The sequence below is a fragment of the Stegostoma tigrinum genome, chromosome 19, assembly GCF_030684315.1.
Source record: "Stegostoma tigrinum isolate sSteTig4 chromosome 19, sSteTig4.hap1, whole genome shotgun sequence".
Taxonomy (NCBI): Eukaryota; Metazoa; Chordata; class Chondrichthyes; order Orectolobiformes; family Stegostomatidae; genus Stegostoma; species Stegostoma tigrinum.
The window spans coordinates 11431252-11454262 of NC_081372.1; the positions used below are offsets into that span (position 1 = coordinate 11431252).

Below are 23011 nucleotides of genomic sequence, written 5' to 3' on the forward strand. Positions count from 1 at the left end.
CAGACACACACAGATATACACACATACACAGCACAGATACACAGCGAGTAACTCATGTCCTGACTCCCCAAAGCCTGTGTGCCATCTGCAAGGCACGAGTGTGACAGAATACTCCCCACTTGCCTAGATGAGCCCAACAACACTCAAGAATTTCAGCTGCCCTCCAGGGCAAAGCAGTCCTGCTTGATTGGCACTGAATCCATCACCTTGAACATTCACTCCCTCCACCAGCACTGCACAGTAGTAGCAGTGCGTCCCAACTACAAGAAGCACTGCAGCAGCTCGGTAACTGATTGTGCAAACCACAATCTCTGCCACCGAGGAGGTCAGGCCAGCAGATACAAGGAAACACCACCACCTGCCAGTTCCCTCCAAGCCACACACCATCCTGACTTGGAAATATATCAACATTCCTTCAATGTCGCGCGGTCAAAATCCTGGAACTGCCTCCCTAAGGGCCACATATGTGTACCTGCACCACACAAGGGTTCAAGAAGACAGCTCACCACCACCTTCTCAATGATAATTTGGGATGGGCAATAAATGCTGGTCCAACCAGTGAGTGAATCAGGTCTTTAAAAGAAGTTTAGAATTTTGCTGAAAATATGATCTATCCTCTCAAAGCTCTCCATCTGGCACTCATTAGGCCAGAAGCAAGAGTACTGTTTGAAATTTGGCATTCTTGCCACTGTTCTGATGAGTGCAAGATGAGAAGCTTTGAGAGTCAGTCTCTTTCTGTTTACACTACCAAGGCAAGTAGTGATCTGGAGCCCTGTTACATCCAGGTACTCTCAACAGTAGAAACTGAGGGAACATTTGGAATTTTCAAGACTGATGGGTAACAGCATGGAACAATGACACTTATGCTATTGGATGGTCGAGCATGTTAAAGGAATTGAATGATCTATTTCTGCTCCTAATGCACTTATATCCCTGAAGAAATGGTGGCTCAATACCAAGGCTACAATAATCCAGCCTGATTTCCTTGATGTCGATCCATAACCATGAACCATCTCCAACATGGCATCAAGGTTAAAGTTGTCAAAGTAAGATAGTCTCCAAGAAATCAAATCAGGCATTCTGAAGAATCTTCTTTGTTCAACAAATGGCAATAATGCAGAGCCTGCTGGTGTAGGGAGTGTTTGAAGTGACTACTATTGATGGATTTAAGGGGAGGCTGGAAAAATTACATTTACAGAGTGCCTTTCATGACTACCAGATGCCGCAAAGCTGACTAAATGCTTTTGAAGTGTAGCTGCTGTGGTGATATGGGAAACAAGGCAGCTAGAGTTAAAGTAGAGTACAGAATTTCTGCAGTGCAGGGAGAAGCCATTTGGCCCATCACATTTGTACCAACCCTCCCATCCAAACCTCACCCCATAACCCTACATCTCCCATGGCCAGTCCATTTAGCCTGCACATCCCTGGACACTATGGGACAATTTAGCATGACCAAACCACCTAGCCTGCACATCTTTGGAATGTAGGAGGAAACCGGAGTACCAGGTAGGAGCTGACACAGACACAGGGAGATAATAAAATGTGAGGCTGGATGAACACAGCAGGCCAAGCAGCATCTCAGGAGCACAAAAGCTGACGTTTCGGGCCTAGACTCTTCATCAGAGAGGGGGATGGGGAGAGGGAGCTGGAATAAATAGGGAGAGAGGGGGAGGCGGACCGAAGATGGAGAGTAAAGAAGATAGGTGGAGACAGTATAGGTGGGGAGGTACGGAGGGGATAGGTCAGTCCAGGGAAGATGGACAGGTCAAGGAGGTGGGATGAGGTTAGTAGGTAGCTGGGGGTGCGGCTTGGGGTGGGAGGAAGGGATGGGTGAGAGGAAGAACCGGTTAGGGAGGCAGAGACAGGTTGGACTGGTTTTGGGATGCAGTGGGTGGGGGGGAAGAGCTGGGCTGATTGTGTGGTGCAGTGGGGGGAGGGGACGAACTGGGCTGGTTTAGGGATGCAGTAGGGGAAGGGGAGATTTTGAAACTGGTGAAGTCCACATTGATACCATATGGCTGCAGGGTTCCCAGGCGGAATATGAGTTGCTGTTCCTGCAACCTTCGGGTGGCATCATTGTGGCAGTGCAGGAGGCCCATGATGGACATGTCATCTAGAGAATGGGAGGGGGAGTGGAAATGGTTTGCGACTGGGAGGTGCAGTTGTTTTTTGCGAACTGAGCGGAGGTGTTCTGCAAAGCGGTCCCCAAGCCTCCGCTTGGTTTCCCCAATGTAGAGGGCTGGTTGGGCCGAGTGGCCTGTTTGTAGCTGGACTACTGGGATATGTGGAGCATATCCCATTCCCAACCAGGGAATGGAAGCAGAAACCTGGGACTAATTTGGCTTTGGAGAGATAATAGGAACTGCCAATGCTGGAGAATCTGAGATAACAAGGTGCAGAGCTGGATGAACACAACAGGCCAAGCAGCATCAGAGAAGCAGGAAGGCTGACGTTTCAGGTCTCGACCTTGTTATCACCAATTTGGCTTTGTTTCCCATGTCCCTCCTGACAACATTCAAACAGTGAGCATGGTACGTCCCAGGGTATCCTGGCTGAAATCCATTGACCCAGCGCAGAGCAGGGACTGAGCCTGGGTTTTCCTTAGCTTTTAGAATCCCTGCTCATTTGCTGCGCGCTTCCAACAGGAGTGTGTAGAAATAATTTATTTTTCTGAAATCTGAAAAGCATAAATATTTACAGCCCAGGAAGAAAACCCAAGAGCCCGCTCTCGGAGCCGTCAGCTGGACTGAGTCAATTTGTGGCTCTTCACAAGAAACTCCAGTGATCGAGAGAGAATAGAAAGTACTCAAGCAGTTCATTCATTTTTTTGTTGTTGCTGAGCCAAATTCACAGGCAGCCAGGAGAACGATGCTGTCTGCAAATGAGGTTAATATGTTAAAGGGATCAACGTCTAGACTCCAGGGCTGATTGGCCAAGGTATTATGGAAGGGGGCATGTGTTTAGTGACATCATTTATCAACCAGGGCTTGGAATGATATGTATTTGTGACGAGGCAGACAGGGCTATCCGAAAACTGGCCACTTCGGCTACATGCAGGACCCATCTGGGCTCCATCTGCACTTCCTACTATTTACAGGGAAGGAGGAGGGGGAAAATAGGGATTTTTTCGTGGGGGGGGGGGGAGAGTTAAAAAAGAGGCTGCATGTTTGCTTCTCAATGGCTCACAGATGTGAGCCTGAACACATGCTCCGCATATGTAAGGCAGAAAACAGAGAAGCTGGTCACAAGAGGAGGATTGAGGAATGAAAGCGAGCGATGAGGAGCAAGATTCTCTCTCTTCCTTAGACATCTAGATATTCCGGGGAATATCTTTGACATTTTAAGGCAGCTCATTCTGCCTTCGGAGATCCGACGGGGAGAAAGGTAAGCGGTCAAGTCTGCGGTCCTCCTGTGGGAATCTGCACTACCTCCTGCCCGTTTCGAAATGCTTTTTGAACACAGGGGAAATTGCACAAATTTACCAACAATTACCTGGACTGGCGAATAATAGCGATGCAGGATTTGACGGAGTTGTCTCAAATTTGAACGCATGGCGGAGGCTGTCAAAGTACTCAAAAATATTCATTGTTGTCCGGCTGTTTTGTGTGTGTGATGCTAATTAAATCTCTCTGTATTCTAATCACTTGGTAGATGCAAAATGGGGAGGGAGGGGGTAGAGAAGAAAGCTTAATCCTATTCAGGATTGATTCTTTCTTCTTCGGCGGATCCGTGCCTGAAGGAGCTGTACTTCAGGTGATTGTGCAGAGCTGTGTGTGTGTGTGTGGTTAGAGGGAGCTGTCCCCTCTGTTTGTGCGAACCCTCCCGCTTCCCAGTGTCTCTGAGCAGCCAGCCGCCAGCGCCTTCTTCCAGTTTTGGGGCCGAGCTGAGGGTCAGTTATCAGGGAGTAAGTGGGGGTTGTGAAGGCTCGCGGGGTGGAGGTGCTCGGTGTGTAGACGGTGCCACCTGGAACAGCAGCGTTCCGGCGAATGGGGTGCATTGCGATTGGCGGATTGCTTGCCAAATTGTTTCAGTTTTTCTCTGTGAGAGGCCAGTGCTGTCTGCTTGGTGGGTGATTTGGGGGTGGGGGCTAGGGATTCTCCTTGAACTGGATGGGTTTCCCCATCAAATGATAGACTCTGCCCTTGCAGAGTTGGCTCTTGTCGAGAGGAGATTGTGACCTGTGCCACCTGGGTCGCCGTTACAGGTCAGTCGCTGATAACTGACAGTAGCACTGGGAGCTGGCTGAGGACAAGGGGTGCTTTGTCATTTCACCGCATCTCCCCACCAAGTGTTTGAACCGCACATTTCCCCTCTCCCTTTCCCCGCTTTGGAGTGGGTGTGGGGCCCTAGAACTCACTCGTGCTGTGAGCAGGATCATGGAAACCAAAGCGCTTCAGGCCATTCGCTCCATTCTGGGTATGCTGGCTGTTTGAGGAGCAGTCGTGTTTAGTCCCACACCCGCACTTTCCATTCATAATCCTGACGTTCCGCATCTTCAGCACCGTCCAACTCCCATGGAGTACTATTTATAGCATCGTCTTCCACCAGCTTTTCAAGCGTAACATTCAAGACCCTGATGACCGAGATTTATTAGATTAGATTAGATTCCCAACAGTGTGGAAACAGGCCCTTCGGCCCAACACCGCCCCTTGGAGCATCCCACCCAGACCCATCCCCCTATAACCCTCACCCTCCTGGACTGGCAGACTTTCTCCTCGTCTACTCGTCTCCAATGTAGTTTGAACCCATTTCGAGAGCCCCTTGCTTCTGCGCTGTTTAGTGCTGTTGATTCAGGGCTGGGTTGTTCAGAGGACCAGAGGTGTAGTCCTTTCTGCAAACAATAACAACAAACATCTTTTACAATCTCAGAATGCCCCAGAGCACTCACATTGAGGTAACATTTGGAGTGTCATCACTGCATCTCAAAGGAAACGTAGTCACCTTTGTGTGCAGCAGGATCCCACAAACTACAGTGTGGGAACGGTCAGACAATCTTCTTACTCACCCTTTCAAAGAGGAACATGAATATGACTGGCAAGGCCCAGCACTTGCTCCCCATCCCTAATTCCCAGCGAACTGAGTAGCTTACGGTGTTATTTCAGAGAGCGGTGAAGAGTCAGCCTCGTTGCTGTAGGTCTGGAGTCAACCAGAACAGAAAAGAGTGGCAGCTTTCTCTTAAGCAAATCAGGCAAGCTCTTAAAAACAAATTCATAATGGCTTCACAGTTGCTGTGATTTGCATCCCATCCCAGAGATTAGGCATTGATTTGAAATTCCACCAGCTGTGGTTATGAGATGTAGACCTACAATCTAAGGGCATAGGATGTTCTGGATGACCAGGCCAGTTGCTGCCCTCCCTCCACCCCCCTCCAAAGGGCTGTGATGGTGAGATTTACATTGAAAACAAGGTGCCTCTGACAGCACAGACCTGCCTCAGTACTGCATCGGTCTGCCAGCCTCAGTTTTCTTTGTACACACCTCTGCACACAGACTCAGTCAGATTGCTTCCCTGGTACGTACTCAGCATGGAGCTCACCTGTGTTTTCTGAGCCGAAGCATTAATTACAATAACAACAATGGCAGTGCATTGTGCAGCAGCTAATGCCATGTTCCTCTGCAAGCATTTGCTTTCAGTTGGTTAAATATACCAATGAAAACCTGTCTTAAAGTGTGTGCAGCAACATCTAAATGATCGTCCACAGGCAGTATCAGAGTTGCTGCAAATTACCTTGATTCTTCCATTCCTCACGTTGCAACCCCTCAAGAAAGTGCTGACAAGTAGATAATGAGACTTGATGCCAAAAGTAATGACCCATCTCAGAATGACAAGAGAGGAGCATTGCAAATGGAGCAAGTGGCAGGAGAATGGGGTTGAGAAACATATCAGCCATGTCTGAATGGCAGAGCATACTCAATGGGCTGAATGGCCTAATTCTGCTCCTGTACCTTAAGAGCTAATGGTGTGAGCTTCCCCCTCCTCCTGGCTATCAGTGAGAGGGCCATTGCAGAGTTAACAAGCTTGTTGTCTTATCAAGTCAGGAGAGGTTCGCTTCTACGATCCATATCATGGTGAATGTAGTCTATATAATTTTCAACACATCTGGACATTGCTGGTAAGAAGATGCTAGTTGCCTTGCAGCAGAGTGTCAGGATGGCTAGCACTCTTGTATTGCAAGGACAATCAAGAGCTAATCAGTGAAGATTTAATGGCCTTTCTTGTCACCATGGCGTTAGCTCCTTGTTCCCAATCTTTATTCTATATCCATTCTAGAGTATCACATCAGATCTCCTGGGTCATGCATAATGGTGAGAGTCTCAACCTGCTAATTAAATGAGTCAACATGAATTAGATGCACCCTTTCCTGTATGACTATAATTTCTATGACTGGCAAAATGGAATAGTCTCCATTAATGCAATAAATTTTGTTTCATATATTCTCAATGGGGAACCTAGGGCCCTTCTGTGTTAACCCTGAGAAAATGGCCGCCTTCATGTAACCCCTTTACATGTAGTTACACTGAATTTACAGCACAGAAAACAGGCCATTTGGCCCAACAGGCCCTTGCTAGTGTACTCCCACCTATACTTCCCATAATCCTATCAGATTATCCTTTCCCCACATTCCCGATTATGTGTCAATCATTAGAACTGGAGACTTTTCTTTCCCCGCTCACATTACTTTGGGCATCTCTGGCTAGGCCAGGATTTATCGCCATTCCGATATGCCCAGAGGGAATTGAATCACATGTTGGCCAGACCAGGTAAGGTTGACAGATATCCTTCCCTAAAGGGCATAAATCACCCAGGTGGGTTTTTCATGACCACCAACAATGGTTTCATTGTTATTGTTAGACCCTTAATGCCCTTCTCCCATCAAACTCACATTCTACCACCTGTTTTGCCAGGATTTGTACTCAGGTCTCCAGAATAATAGCTGAGTTTCCAGATTAATAGTCTAGTGATAATACCACTGGGCCACTGCTTCCCCTGTGAGGTATGATAGCACTGAAGTCCCGTAATGACAAGTTTCTTTTCTTCAAGGTTGCTGATGCTTTTTTTCTGCCCAACAACCTGGATGCTTCATTGCCACTTTTACTGATACAAGCTTTTTAAATTTCAAAGTTGACATAAACTGAGCTACAGCGTCCACATTATGTAGTGGACCTTGATTTTGTAGAGTAGTGTAATATGAGCAATAATTAATAGGGAGCTTGTTTATCAACTCCTCTCATTTTATTTCCATTGAAGTCAATTTTCTATTGTCTACAGTTGCTCAAACTGCGCTGCCTCTACCCAATAGAAATTCAAAAAGACTTCTATTTGTGTAACTTCATTCATAACAGCCATTGGGGTACTTTTAGAGTGAATCATAGTCGTAGTGTAGGAAAGAACAGCCAATTTGTACACAGCAAGTTCCCACAAACAGCAATGAAGAGATAAATGCTTACCATGATGGTAACTGTGGAATAGATATTGGCCACCATTGGTGACCCTGCTTGTAGTTGCTTAGACTCTAAGCCCTGGAATTCCATCACTGCACCACTCCAACCCTCTGCCAAACTTTATGACATTTCTTACAACCTACCTCCTTGATCACATTTTCGGCTCCCTTACCTAATATCCCCATATGTGGCTGGGTGTCATATTTTGCTTGGTAATTAATCCTTTGGGGTGCTTTGGGAACATTTGATGGCATTAAAAGTTCTGTATAAATGAAACTTTTTCAGTTGCACTTCTGAATTGTCAAAAGTGCTAACTTTGCCATTTAGCGACTTTGAGCTGAGTGAGTCTTGGTGCCTCTAACTGCTGCTGTGTTTATGTCAGCGCTGTTGGCTTTCAATGCAGTGATTCCGTTGGTGGCACAGTCAGCAGTGAACAGAGATAATAGGAACTGCAGATGCTGGAGAATCCAAGATAATAAAATGTGAGGCTGGATGAACACAGCAGGCCAAGTAGCATCTCAGGAGCACAAAAGCTGACGTTTCGGGCCTAGACCCTTCATCAGAGAGGGGGATGGGGCGAGGGTTCTGGAATAAATAGGGAGAGAGGGGGAGGCGGACCGAAGATGGAGAGAAAAGAAGATAGGTGGAGAGAGTGTAGGTGGGGAAGTAGGGAGGGGATAGGTCAGTCCAGGGAAGACGGACAGGTCAAGGAGGTGGGATGAGGTTAGTAGGTGGATGGGGGTGCGGCTTGGGGTGGGAGGAAGGGATGGGTGAGAGGAAGAACAGGTTAGGGAGGCAGAGGCAGGTTGGACTGGTTTTGGGATGCAGTGGGTGGAGGGGAAGAGCTGGGCTGGTTGTGTGGTGCAGTGGGGGGGAGGGGACGAACTGGGCCCCTCCCATTCTTTAGATGCATTTCCACTCCCCCTCCCATTCTTTAGATGCAGTTCGCAACAAACAACTGCACCTCCCAGTCGCAAACCATTTCCACTCCCCCTCCCATTCTTTAGATGACATGTCCATCATGGGCCTCCTGCACTGCCACAATGATGCCACCCGAAGGTTGCAGGAACAGCAACTCATATTCCGCCTGGGAACCCTGCAGCCTAATGGTATCAATGTGGACTTCACCAGTTTCAAAATCTCCCCTTCCCCAACTGCATCCCTAAACCAGCCCAGTTCATCCCCTCCCCCACTGCACCACACAACCAGCCCAGCTCTTCCCCTCCATCCACTGCATCCCAAAACCAGTCCAACCTGTCTCTGCCTCCCTAACCTGTTCTTCCTCTCACCCATCCCTTCCTCCCACCCCAAGCCGCACCCCCATCTCCTACCTACTAACCTCATCCCACCTCCTTGACCTGTCCGTCTTCCCTGGACTGACCTATCCCCTCCCTACCTCCCCACCTATACTCTCTCCACCTATCTTCTTTTGTCTCCATCTTCGGTCCGCCTCCCCCTCTCTCCCTATTTATTCCAGTTCCCTCTCCCCATCCCCCTCTCTGATGAAGGGTCTAGGCCCGAAACGTCAGCAGTGAACAGAGGTGTTTTGGTGAAGAATGTGACAGTGTGGATTCACATACTGCGGTCTTGACAAGTCTATGGTCTAAGGCCATGACACAGATCCCTTAGCATTGCTGATGTTGTTACTTTTGAGTGTGTACAAGAAATAACATGCCTCTTCCAGCACTTGGTTTTAGTGGAAGCAAGTCAATGACCTTTTAATAGCCTTTACCCTGTACTGCTGCAGACTGGACTCCAATGCAAAGCCTCTTGTCAAATGTTATTGATCTGAGGAGGCTCCCACTCTAATATCAATTACTTACTTGCTGCTTTGCACTTTTAAAACCTTTCTTTTCTTCCATCTCTGCAATGTTGTTCGTTTCTCCTCGTTACCAGCAGATTCACCCATTCAAGTGCTCTCCTTGTTAGTTCCTTCACCCTCCCTTCTCTGGTAACTTCAACCTGACCCGAACTCCATCACACCTATGATGTCCCCTACACTTCACCCATTATCTGTGTCATTTGGCACCTTATAATTCAACTATTACATTTAAAATTCTGATCTTCGACTCTTCCTTCCTGATTTGGCAGTCATATTCCTCATGCTTGCGTGTGAAGCCTTGGAAATGATTTGAGAAAAACTCTTCACCGTGACTATCTATTTGCATGTTGGTCTATGTAACATAATCTTGCGGATCTCCATGAATATTTAAAAGTAAAGCAAATATGATTATTTTTCTGGTGATTTTGATACTTCTGATATTAAGGCATCTGATATCTCATCCTAAAAGGAAGGTGAAATGGTATGGGGATTAAGACAAATAAAAAGCATCTCCAAATTCTCTCAAATTAATTTCAGTACAGTGGCAGCACAGCTCCCTTGTTCTACAGATATCAAAAGAAGGCAGTGCACATACTTTACATAGTTAACAGAAAGTTTTTTTTTCTTTTCCTTACCAGTACGTTGCTGTAGTACAATGGCTGTGCTACTCTGCTAGCAACCCAAGGCCCTGGACTATTGATGTCGAGTATGTGAGTTAACATTCCACCATAATACAGTCGATATTCAAATTGTCAAGCTGCTATGAATTCAGATTGAAAAATCAATTGAGGTAACCGTGAAGCTGTGGGACCACCCCTGTCCATTACAGATCCTGACACCTGCCTAAGGCTGAGCCAGACTGCTCACAACCCTTGATCTGGATATGAGCTTCCCTCATGCATATCCATGCCACTGTCAGGACTGCCTACCTCTATGTCCATAACATTCCTGTAGCATCCCTTGCCTCTACTTATCTGCTGCTGAAATCCAAAACTCCACTCCGCATGCTCTAAATTAGGAGCATGGAAAATGGGAGTAGGCCATGGAGCCCAATGAGGCTGCCATGCTTTGCAGTATAATCATGAAGGTAAATGTCCATTTACCACTTTGTCCCCATGTTCTTTGAGCCCTTTAACCCTAAGAGCTACACCCAGAGGTACTTTAAAGTCAGCACGTTCCCACCAGACCAGAGGACCGCTCTGTCATTAGAGAGCGAGATGACTGGTAGTGGTTTAACCTGAGGATCACCATGCCTCAGATGAAGCGAGAAGTTGAGAAGGTTCATAGTAGTCACAGCTGGTGTGGGAATTGAACCCATGATGTTGGCATCACTCTGCATTGCCAACCAGCTATTCAGCCAACTGAGCTAACCAGTTAGAGAGAGCTTGTTTTAATCGGAGAGGGATGACGATTTAACACGTGACAAAAAGGGGGATGTTTTGGAACATTTTAAGGGCACTAACCTGCAGCTGTGTAGGAAGTGCAGGGAGAGTAGAATAATTGAGTAACCTTTTCACAAAACATGGTGGATTGAATGGCCTTCTGTACTGTATCATTGTCTGACTTGCCTAAATAGCCAGCAACTGCCTTTCAGAAACCAATAGAACTGCAGATGCAATGAATCAGGAACAAAAACAAAGTTGCTGGAAAAGCTCAGCAGGTCTGGCAGCATCCGTGAAGAAAAAAACAAAAGTTTACATTTTGGGTCCGGTGACGGAGGAAGTGTCTGAGGAAGGGTCACCAGACCTGAAATGTTAACTCTGTTTTCTCCTTCACAGACACTGCCAGACCTGCTCAACTTTTCCAGCAACTTTATTTTTGTGCCTTTCAGAAATTACTGGCTTTATGTGAAGTGCTGTGGGTTTCCAATGTAAATGCAAGTCTTGCTCTCCTGGCTCAGACCCCTGGCTGTGCAGGGTGTCGTTTGGATAACAGTACTTGAGGTTGATATGTTTTTTGCGAATGATGGTCATGACCTCAAGATGCAGGTGTACAAGTCCTGTGAGTGATAATTGGGTAGAATGTGAGCAGGCTCCCTCTCGGTTGTATTTTGCCTTCTACTGCTCTATTGTCTAATGGGGAATGGAGCGGGTTTGATGGGAGACAGCAAACATTTCCCTGGGTTTAATTGTCCCATCAGCAATTGGAAAATCACTGGGCTGGATGCTAGAATTGCAAGTGTACTGTTAATAAAATCTGTTTACTTTTTCCAGATGTTGCCATTTCACTTTATCTCTTTTCATGTTTGTTTTTCCTCAGTATTGTAATGTTTCCTTTCTTTTGTTTAAAACAAATCGATACGTATTATACTTGGACTCAAGCAAATTTGTAATTACTGTTCTGTGCAAATAGTGCTCTGAGTTTAGCTGTGGGAGACTTTCTGCTTATTCTGAATTCATTGAGTTGCCAACACAGGCTGGATGTATTCTGGGGCTGGCGTCGGTGGAAGTGTAATCCGAGAAGTTTGTAATGCACATGGCAGGGCCTGCCTTGTCTTCCTGATCCTGTCCTTTACCACTTGGTGCTACAGTTAGGATGTTTCTCTCCACACTCCCTTTGCCACTGATGTTACAATGACATAATGGCACACATGCACAGACAGACACCTAGCAAACCAGGAAGCAGAAGCAATCCCACTTCCCAGAATGGCAATCCCAATAGACTTTCTGCTCATTGTTGACCATCCAATTTGGTATCTCTCCTACTTTGGGGGAAAGGAAATGGGATAGCGTGGAATTTCTACAGTGCAGAAGCAGGACATTTGGCCCAGACCAGCCGTCTAAACAGCATGCCATCTAGACCCACGCCCTTGCCACACTATGGTTAATCCATCTAGCCTGTACATTACAGGGAAATTTAAGCACTGCCAATTGACCTATCTTCAGGCTGGGAGGAAATCAGAGCACCCACAGACATGAGGAGAATGTGCAAACTGCATATAGACAGTCACCCAAGGGTGGAATTGAACCCAGGTTCCTGATGCTGTGAAGCAGCAGTGCTAACCACCGAGCCACCGTGCCTTCTTGTCCTGCATACTCGAGCTGATTAGTGATCCATGTTAGGTAAAGGACAAGTTTGAATGAAGGGGGAAGGCAAGAAAACAAAGCCAGCAAAGTCTGTTCACTGGTTTTGTGCCCCAGTTACATAGGTTATAGAGCTCATAGACAGGTCAGGCTGGCAAAATGGCATCTAACAGTGTTGGTGTTTACTTTCCTCACGTCCTTCCTGGTACCCTCTTCATCAACCCCAGACAGAAAAGCTTTTCATTCTTCGCTCCTTCATGTATTCATCTGCTGTCCCTCAAGAGTCCCCTGCATTGTTCACATCACCCAATCCACGTAATAGTGATTTCCTTATTCCAACAGCCCCTTGGAAGATCACTAATGAGAAGGCTGTGTTTAAGATATTAGGAACAGGGGAAGACTATGGAGCTTATTCCACATTTGTTCAGATCTTGGCTGATCTGTGTCTCATCTGCTTTTGTTCCATCTTCCCTGATCCTTTACTGACCTCGGTTTAGAAATGTAATTTAACCCAGCACCCATACATTTTGAGAGAAAGAGTTCCAGATTTTTGCTGCCCTTTGTGTGAGTTTTTTTTTAATTTCACTGCAAAATGACCCAACGCTAATTTTAAAATGGTGTCTCTCCCCGGATATCCCCTCAAAGAGGAAATATTGCTAAAAAAGGACACATATTGTCAAATCCTTTTGTCTTGCACTCATCAGGACATTTTGCAAGAACACCAATTTAAGGGGAACAACATTTTTATACGGCACAAGAAGAATAAAGTACCGAAATAAATTCTTCTCATGCAGTACAAAAATATGGTTCCCCTTACATTGCTATTCTTGCAAATTGTCCTGATGAGTGCAAGGTGAAAGCATCAAACAAATATGTATTTGTCAGTAATACTCAAGTTATGTGTACCAAATGACCATGAGAGGAAACACACTATTTATCTTAGTAAATCCGTTTAACATTTTAAACTCGTCGGTGGGATAATCTCCACCGTTCCATACTTGAGGAAGTATAAAACAAGTTCATACAACCTATTGTAATTCGTCCTTTTAGACTCAGTTTCTTCTAGAGAATCTGCACTATACCTGCACCTAGGCCTATACATCCTTTCTAAAGGTGTGCTTTCTAAAGCTGAACACAATATTCTTGGTTGGAGTTTGACAAGGGCACTATACAACAAACCATGGCCAAATGCTAGCTTGTACCTGCTGCTTTTGCTAAGAAAACAAGGGAAGAGGGTACTCCATACCAACACCAGCACCAAACCATGCTAATGTGAGGTTATTATAGCTGTAAGACTCCTCCTTGAGGCTTATCCAGACCTAATTGATGCTCTGTTAATGACAAATCTGAAAAACGTTGTTATTTTTGCTCAGAGCTTCCATCTCACTGGCAAGGAGCCAATATGCGTCCAAAAACCTGCTCTGAAAACTTTTTGACAGCCGGGATAATTACATCACAGGAGATGAGATGATCAACAAGAAAGGTCATTGGATTCCAAATATGAACTCTCATTTCGTTTCACAGATGCTGCCAGACCTGCTGAGTTTCTCCAGCAATGTTTGTTCTTAGTTTGTGTTAGACAATTTACATCATTCTATAATGACATTTTCAATATAGCAACCCCAATATTTTCTTAAAGAGTCATTTTGATCTATTTCCCTATGTTAATGGTCCCTTTGAAGCATTGAATGGTCTGAATTCAGTTCCACATTATCACCAAAAATTAGATCTGTTCTTCCTGTATAACACCTACCTGTTTTGTTGAAGTCTATCCATTAATTTTTGAGATGCATTGTTTGCAGACAGACTGAAGGGCAAACAAGTTATCTCCACATTCAGTGGACGAGGTAAAACAGACTTGTATTTATGTAGCACTTTGAATCCCTACAGTGTGGAAGCAGGCTATTCGGGCCATCAAGTCTACACCAACCCTCCAAAAAGTGTCACACTCAGTCCCACCCCAAAACTCTGCATTTCCCATGGCTAATACACCTAGCCTGCACAATTTTAGCATGCCCAATTCACCTAACCTGCATATCTTTGGACTGTGGGAGGAAACTGGAGCAAACCTGTACAGACATGGGGAGAATGTGCAAACTGCATATGGACAGTCACCTGAAGGTGGAATCAAACCCAGGTCTCTGGGACTGTGCCGCCCCAGCAATGTTTCAAAATGCTTTACAGCCAATGATATAGCTTTTTGGACATGTAATCACTGTCAAGATAGTAAGCACATTTTCTGTAGAGAATTCCCACAAATAGCAATGTCATCATCAGTTGTGTGACATTGATTAAGGGACATGTTTTGGCCAGTATTCAGGGTGTAATTATCCTACATTTAGTTAATTGTTGGGTTAGGTGACCCCAGTGAAGAAATGGGGAGGGGAGAGTTTACACAGTAGTAGGAGAGCTGCTTTAGGCTGCATTTTGCTGGATTATCGAGGGTAACTGTATTGAGAGCCCCCACTCACGATTGTGTTGCAATGATCCCTAGCATGAAGAAAGAAGTTATATTTACATAGAATCGAATAGCCATTTATTGTCAGGGATAATAGGAGCTGCAGATGCTGGAGAATCCGAGATAACAAGGTGTAGAGCTGGATGAGCACAGCAGGCCAAGCAGCATCTCAGGAGCAAGAGAGCTGACGTTTCAGGCCTAGACCAATGAAGGGTCTAGGCCTGAAACGTCAGCCTTCCGGCTCCTAAGGTGCTGCTTGGCCTGCTGTGTTCATCCAGCTCTACACATTGTTATCTCAGCAATTCATTGTCACTTGTATTTATGAGTACACAGTGAGTTGTGTATAAGATGCTGCAATTCAACACCATTTTCATTACAGAAATTATACAAAGACATAATTAGGACAAAGTTCATCTCATGTTCCCTCCACAGCTCCTAGGTTTCATAACCTCAGGATGTCCCAAAATGTTTTGTAGTCAATGAAGTGCTTTTCAAGTGGAGTTGTAATTTAGCAAATGTAACAGCTAGCCTGCGTACAGCAAGCTCGCAAAGACAGCAATGTGACCATGACCGGATAATCTATCTTAACGATAATACAATGAAACAAGGAGCTGCGGATGCTGGAAATCTGTAACTAAAGCACAAACTGCTGGAGGGAGCAGCGTTCTGTAGAAGGGTCCACTGGACTCAAGATATTAGCTCTGTTTCTGTCTCCACAGATGCTGCCAGACCTGCTGGGTTTCTCTAGCCTTTCTGTTTGTGTTTTTGATCACATTGGGCCTGAGGGAAATACTGGCATCATGGAAAGGGGACGATCAATCATTGCTCCCTGCTGATTCCCATCCAGCAGAGTAACCCCAATTTGATTCTTAATGTCATATTTGACTTTTAGATAACCCTTCATGCATTCCATTTCCATATTTCTCCATCTCAATCCTGCATAAAGCTGTTACTGCTGGAAATCTTGTTTCTGCCTTACTTATCTCTAGGATCAACTATTTGAAAGCACTCCCAGCTGGACTTCCATAGTCTACTTTCCAATGAACTTGGGGTCACCCAAAATGTTACTGCCCATGTCTTAATTTGAAGCGAGTCTTAAAGAGAGATTGGTGTCTGTATGTTCACTGACCTACAATGGTTCCTAGTCAAGGAAGGTCAGGATTTTAAAATTCTAACGCTTCGATTCATCTCTTCCCATTGCCTCACACCACTCCCCCCACCCTCAATCTCTGTCATCTCCTCTGAGGTATCTGCATGCCACTAATTCTGGCCCGAGTGCATCACCAGTTGTTTTTACCTCAACAGTGGTGGCTGTACCTTGAGTAACATATAGCTCCCCCCTCGCTCACACTTGCTGTCTTTAAGACACCCCTTAAAGTACCCTGTTTATAGACAATAAGACATCGGAGCAGAAGTAGGCCATTCAGCCCATTGAGCTCTGCCATTCAATACTGCAATGGCAGATCCAATCATCCCCCATAACCCTTGATTCCCTTACTGATTTAAAAATCTATCTCAACGTTGAATATGCTTAAATACCAAGTTTTAACAACCATCTGTGGTAAATAATTTCACAGATTGACTACCCCCTGAAAGAAAAGAAGTCCTGATCATCTCTGTCGCAAGTATAGGGCAATCCCTTTCTTCTGGATTCTTGATCAAGCTTTTGGTCCTAATACCTCCTTATGTAGTGCAGTGTTGTGCATATAGTCAGCCTGGGTGCTTGCATGATCTCGAGTTGTTGATGGAAGATAAAACCTGCTGCAGCATGGCCCTCCCTCAGTACTAGGAATGTCAACCTGGATATTGTATGCATGTGGTTGGTGACAATGTAAGGTAGGCTGCAGTCTGCAGTGTGCCATCTTCTGTGATTGGGCTGCATGGCAATGCTGGGTGACAAATAGCCACATGGAGGTGAGGCTGCAGTCACCACAGTGCCATGCCCCACAAAGACAACAGGGACGGGAAATGAGGGCTGGGAGGAATATCCTGGAGACACGGCTGTACAGAATAGGGCATTGTTTAACAATATTAATTTTATGGCAGTGTCTGTGAAATGAGGCCATGCTGATTGACAGAAGGTGTGCTGCTGCATTGAATCTGATTGCAGCATAACAGATTGTGAGTGAGGGTGTCCTGTTTTTGTTTAGGCATTGAGCTGCTATTTGCATTTTCAATGTAAAGTATGGTCCTGTTTACCATCTGTCGCTTTGCTCTGATCCCAGGCTGCAGGGCCGTTCAGAAATGTTTAATTTTTTAAATTATCTCCCATTGCTTATTAATGTTGAATTTTGTGTGAGCATTGTACAACTGGAAAGGCAGGGAGTGAAGTTTGTGGAAGAGCTCCTACAGCATTGAACTCGTAAATGGGATAGCTGAGAGCTCATTATTTTGCAAAATGATTTTTGATTTTTTGTTGCTGATTGTATTTTGTATTTGCCATGCTGAAATTTTTTTATAATGCCAGTTGTTGCGGTGAGAATATATTTGCCAAAAATTGTGTGTGTGTTTGTGAGTGAGATAGAGCATGTGGTGTCTATATGATCCTTCTGTATGCAAGATTAAGTGTATATGAGAGAGCAAGAACTGCTGATGCTGTAATCAGCATCAATACAGTGTATAGCTCGAGGAACACAACAGGCTAGGCAGCATCAGAGGAGCAGGTGAGTCCAAGTTTCGAGTTTACACCTTTCATCAGAACACAAGGATTCTGATAAAAGGGTCCTGACCTGAAACATCAACTTTCCTGCTCTGATGCTGCCTAACCTGCTGTGTTCCTCCAGCTCCACACTGTATTAAGTGTATATGATATCTGTGTCTATGTGCAATTGTGTGTAAATGGTATGTGAGTGTATGATATTTGGGCGTATGTGTATGCACCATTATGTAAATGTGGTACATGCGTTTGAGTACATCTAGGTAGCTTCTAGAACTGATTTTTGAAATTGAGCAGAGAACAAACAGGACTATGAAGTGGGTTTAACAGGAGTATGGTTGTGCTGGTGAAAGGTTCTGTTGCTTGCGCTGGACCAGAGGAAGGGGATCCTAGTAGAGCAGGAGAAGAGAAAGTGAGATCCCCAGTAGTTGAGAAGAGAAAGCGAGATCCCCAGTAGGTGAGGAGAAGAGGAAGTGAGATCCCCAGTAGACCCAGAGCAAGAGAAACTGAGATCCCCAGTAAATCAGGAGTGGACGAGTGCCTCACCAACAGTTCAGTGAAGGAGAAGGGAATTCTCAGTCAATCAGGAGCAGAAGGTAGAGGACCCCCAGTGGGTTAGGGCAGCAAAAAAAAGTAGGTCAAGAGGAAGAGGAAATTTCAGGAGTAGGTCTGAGTCAGCAGAGGAGAGAATGGAAACTGCAGTAAGGGGTTGGGTGGACAGCTGATGTCTTAGACATGGATAGCAGCACTGTTGAAAAGCCAAAGCAATCCCCTTCCTGAGATAGAGAGGAAGAAAGCAGAATGAACTCCCCAAGAACGAGAGGATCTGGTTCACCGTTCTGTATCAAAATACCAGTCACTGGAGACTTATTGCAAAGCAGCAATGCATTAGGGAGGGGAGTTTCAGATTATAGAAGCACTTGAATTGGTTTCTGAATATTTAACCCACAAGACCACCCTTGCATAGTTGGTCTTTATTATTTGTAGATCTTGGGATGATGGCGTCTGATAATTGATGCATCTGATGTTATTCTCTGCTTATGTTAGCCAAAGCTGAAGAATAGAGTGAGGATTTCAGGCAAAAACATTTGCTCCAATTATCTCACTGTACCATTTCATAACTATAATTTATTGTCAATAGAGATTCAAAGAAACTAAGAAAATTCTGCAGCATTTTATCGGGGAGGAATTGCTTCCAATAGTAGGAAGGTGGAAACCAGTGGGTACCTCCAAAATAATTGACGGAAAGGAGAAGTGTGCTTTGATTTCCACGGCTAGCTTTGCGATGTGGAAAACATTACCTGGAAGGTGCAAGTACGTGCAAAGGCGACTTTTCATAACCAAACCAGCAAAAGGTTGAAACGGAAACCAGAATTGCCAAGACATTGGGAAAAGGCAAAGGGCCGGGTCTAATTGGGTAGCTCTTCAAGAAAGAGTATCTTTTGGCATGAGAACTGAATGGCCTCCTTTGTTGCTGCATTGCCCCATGGAGTGACCGTTGTTTCATGGCAATGTTGCTGCACAAGTTGCTAATGCCCTGGGGGCAGGAGGTCATATCCCATAACAGCTGGTGCAATTTAAGTTGAATTAATAATTTATTGCTCAAGATTGGTGGGTATGAGACCATTATCAACTATCTGACACCCCCATCTGGTTTTTTCAATGCCCTTTCAAGAAAGAAATCTGCGATCCTTACATGATCCGGCCTGTGTCTGACTCCAGACCCATGGCAATGTGGTTAGCTGTCCTCAGCTACTCACTTAAAGCGCACTGAGGGATGGGCAACAAATGCTGGTCTTATTAGAGACACCCACATTCCATGAAAGGTTGGTAAGTCCTTTTCCAAATCCTTAATCTTAGCTTAGGCTCTGCCAACCCATCAACCCAACACTTGCTGGTCTACATTGGCTCCCGGTCCACAAAAGCCTCAGTTTTGAAATTTCCATCTTTGTTTTCCGATGCCTCTCTGGCCTTGCCCTCCTTATTTCTTGTAATTGTTTGTTTCATCCAGGCTCCTCCAATAATGGTTTCTCATTTCCTCCATTTTCATTGCTTCCCACTTCAATCAACATGAGTCTGAAACACTGGAACACCCCTGTCACCTTCATTACAGTGTTCTTCAAAGCTACCACTTGAACATCAAAGCATTTTAAAAAAATATTCAAGGGATTTGGACATCTCTGACATTGCCCGTAAGAAGCTGATGGCCAGCTGCCTTCTTGAACTGCTACAGTCCTTAGTTTTAGGGATACACACATATGCTCCTTAAATGGAAGGAATTTCAGGATCTTGACCCAGTGACAGTGAAGAAATGGCAATATGTTTCTAAGTCAGGAGGTGTGTGGGCTGGAGGGAAGCTTCCACGGATTGGGCTTCGCATACATTTGCTGCCTTTGTCTTTCTAGGTGGTAGAGGTCATGTGTTTGGAAGGTGCTTTTGAAGGAGATTTGGTGAATTACTACACACTGCTGCCATTGTGGTTGAGAGAGTGAGTGTTCAAGGTACTGAAAGGGAAGCCAGTCAAGGCAGCTCTTTTGTCCTGAAAGGTGTCCAATTTCTTGAGGGTTGTTAGAGCTCGACCTATCAAAGAGAGTGGGGATTATCCCATCACACTCCTGACTTTAGCCTTCTAGATAGTGGACAGACTTTATGGAGTCAGGAGGCAAGATACTCCCCATTGGATTCCCAGCCTCTGACCTGCTGTTGGAACCATTGTATTTATATGGCGATTCCAGTTTGGTTTCTGGTTAATGGTTACCCCTAGGACGTTGATAATGGGCCATTCAATGATGGTCACACCGTTAAATATGAAGGGGAGATGGTTTGATTGTCTCTTGTTGGAAATGGCCATTTCCATTGAACTATTGTGGCATGAATGTTATTTACAGTCATAGAGATATACAGTTTGGAAATAGGCCAACTCGTCCTTTCCAACCAGGTTTCCTAAACTGGCCTAGTCCCATTTGCCTGCTTTAGGCCCATACCCTGTAAACCTTTCCCTACCATGCACCTGTCCAAATGCCTTTTAGATGTTGTAATTGTACTCACATGTACCACTTTCCCTGATTGTGCATTCCATATACACGCTGCCCTGTGTGTGTGTAAACGGGCCACACCCTCCAACCCCCCCCACCGTGTGTACACATGGGCCACCCCGCTGTGTGTATACTTGTTGGCCCAAACCTGGATGTTGTCTGGATCTTGCCACATATGGACACGGGCTGCTTCAGTCCCAAAGGAACGTTAAGTGCGTTGAAGCACCTTCTGCTATGTAGGAGGTTCTATACAAATAATGTTTGCTCTTCTCATATTGATTTATCTTTAATTTACTTTTAACTCATTGAAGGTAATTTCTTCTGGATCTAGTTTACAGCAATGACATTTTGCAGCGTGGAAAAAGGCCCTTCAGCCCAACATGTCAATGCCCGTCATCAAGCATCAGTTTATTCTAATCCTGTTTTCCAGTACTGGGCAAATAACCTTGCATACTCATTGAAACATAAGTCCATAAGACATAGGAACAGGAGTAGGCTTTTCAGCTCCTTGAATCTGCTGTATCAATCACAAGGATCACAGCTGATCTGACATTCCTCATGTCCACTTTCCTGCCCTTTCCCTGTGATCCTTGGTTCCCCGACTGATCCAAATAGTTCTGAAGAGTCCTGACCCGAAATGTCAGCTTACCTGCTCCTCTGATGCTGCCTGGCCTGCTGTATTCCTCCAGCTCCATGCAGTGTTGTCTCTAGTTCTTAACCCTTGATCCTCTGTATTTCCTATTGGTCTTACCATTCAACATGTAGTGTCTTGCTGTGTTAATCCTCCCAAAATGCATCACGTTGCAATTTTCATGGTTAAATTCTATTTGCCATTGTTCTGGCCAGCCCGTCCATAATGTCCTGTAACCTCAGGCTTTCCTCTGTGCCACTTATCACATTTCCTGCTTCTGTATCATTTGCAGCCTTACCAATCAAATCTCCTACACATTTCTCAAATTTCTGCACGAGGGACAACTTTTTTTACACAAAGAATAGTACATGTGTGGAAATGAACTGCCAGAGGAAGTGGAGTGGATATAGGTACAGTTACAACGTTTAAAAGGCATTTGGATAAGTTCATGAACAGGAACAGTTTGGAGGGACGTGGGCCAAATGCAGGCAGCTGGGACTAGTTTAGTTTGGGATCATGATCAGTGTGGATGAGCTGGACCGAAGCTCCATACTCCATGCTCTGTGATTTTATGATTCTATGACTCCAGGAAAAGTACTAAACTGGCCAGCAGTCAGAATCCATCTATTCTATCATTCGTGATGGCTGCAGCAGTGTGACCTGACACTGAAAGACTGTGGAGGAAAGCCCAGGATTGATAGGAAATGATAAATACTCAAAGTTTCACGCCAAACTGCAAAGCCTGTGCCTTTAATCAACTGAAACCAGTGCAGGAGATCACCAGGACAAAGAGTGTCATCTGTGAAAAATTGAGCATGTCTCTTTGGTTTCACAGCCAGCATGTATCCACATGGCTAATTTTCATGTGCAATTTGGAGTGACGGCAGACTGATCTCTCACTGGGGACCATCTCAGTTATGTCTAATCCTGATCTCACCTGATGTCTGCACAGGCATTTCCCTGCAGTGTAAGGTTTCCCTCCCACCTCTCCCTGTGGGGGACCTGGACTCCTACAGCCCCATACCATCTCGGAAAGTCACCAGCAAAGAACCTCCTGAGTGCTGAGGTGAAATAGAGGTAGATAGATGGGTGTGTACAATTCCCAGGAGCGTTGTCTTGTTCTCTCTTGCTGTCTCTCTCTCTTCCACACAGACACATTCTCTCTCTCTCTCTCTCTCTGTCTCACACACACACAGACACCCACACCCAGACACACACATACACCCACTCTCTGTCTCACAGACACGCACACGCACACACACAGTGTACTTTGCTGAGCCTTTATGTCTTCGATTGCTTGCAGTCCCGGTGATGTCACTAGCTGGAACCCCCATCGACAGTGTGCAGTTGCAATGTTAACATCCTCTGGCATTGCTCCCAGGAAGAGTCTGAACTGGGCAATGAGCCAAATGGCATCCTCCACAGTGAATGAGGATTTCTCTTGTTGAACCAAGAGCTAATTACAGGGTTAATTACTCCACTGAAGTGGGATCCGATACACAAATGGGAGAGGGTGTGGGGTGGGGAGGGGTGTACAGGGGTCCATCAAAACAAAAACAACAACAGCAGCATTTTTAACATGTGAAACATCCCCAGGTGCTACACAGGAGCATTCTCCTTATTCTATCAATGGGATGTGGGCATCACTTTCTGGTCCCATGCGCATTGCCCGTTGCTAATTGTCTTTGAGAAGGTGGCAGTGCGCTGCCGCCTTGAACCAATGCAGCCCCAAACAGTGTGAGTCACATGAGGAGGTATTTAGGGCTGATGACGGGTCTGGCAAAAGCAAATTGGTGTTACAGAGCCTCGTAAAGGCAGACAGGTAGAGAGGGAAATCCTGATTGTTCAGGCCGAGGCCTTGTCTGCGATCAGTTTTAAATGTTCATCTAAACATACGTCCATAAGAAATAGGAACAGGAATAGACTGTTCAGCCCCTCGAACCT

At 45.4% G+C, this 23011-nt stretch overlaps 1 protein-coding gene across 8 annotated transcripts in view; it reads left to right on the top strand.

Annotated features, from left to right (window-relative positions):
• Positions 1–23011, top strand: part of LOC125461316 (protein CBFA2T2-like) — a 151392-nt gene that overhangs the window by 44869 nt on the left and 83512 nt on the right. For 2 of the 8 annotated variants that reach the window (XM_048549943.2, XM_048549944.2), the window contains exon 2: positions 9903–9970. The exons of 2 other annotated variants lie outside the window; for them this stretch is intronic. In XM_048549943.2, coding sequence (XP_048405900.1) covers positions 9964–9970 — 7 coding nt within the window. In that variant the 5' untranslated portion in view covers positions 9903–9963. Of the gene's footprint in view, positions 1–3147; positions 3385–9902; positions 9975–23011 lie in introns of those variants that run through there. 4 more of the 8 variants (XM_048549945.2, XM_048549942.2, XM_059652735.1 and 1 more) reach the window with 4 other exon arrangements.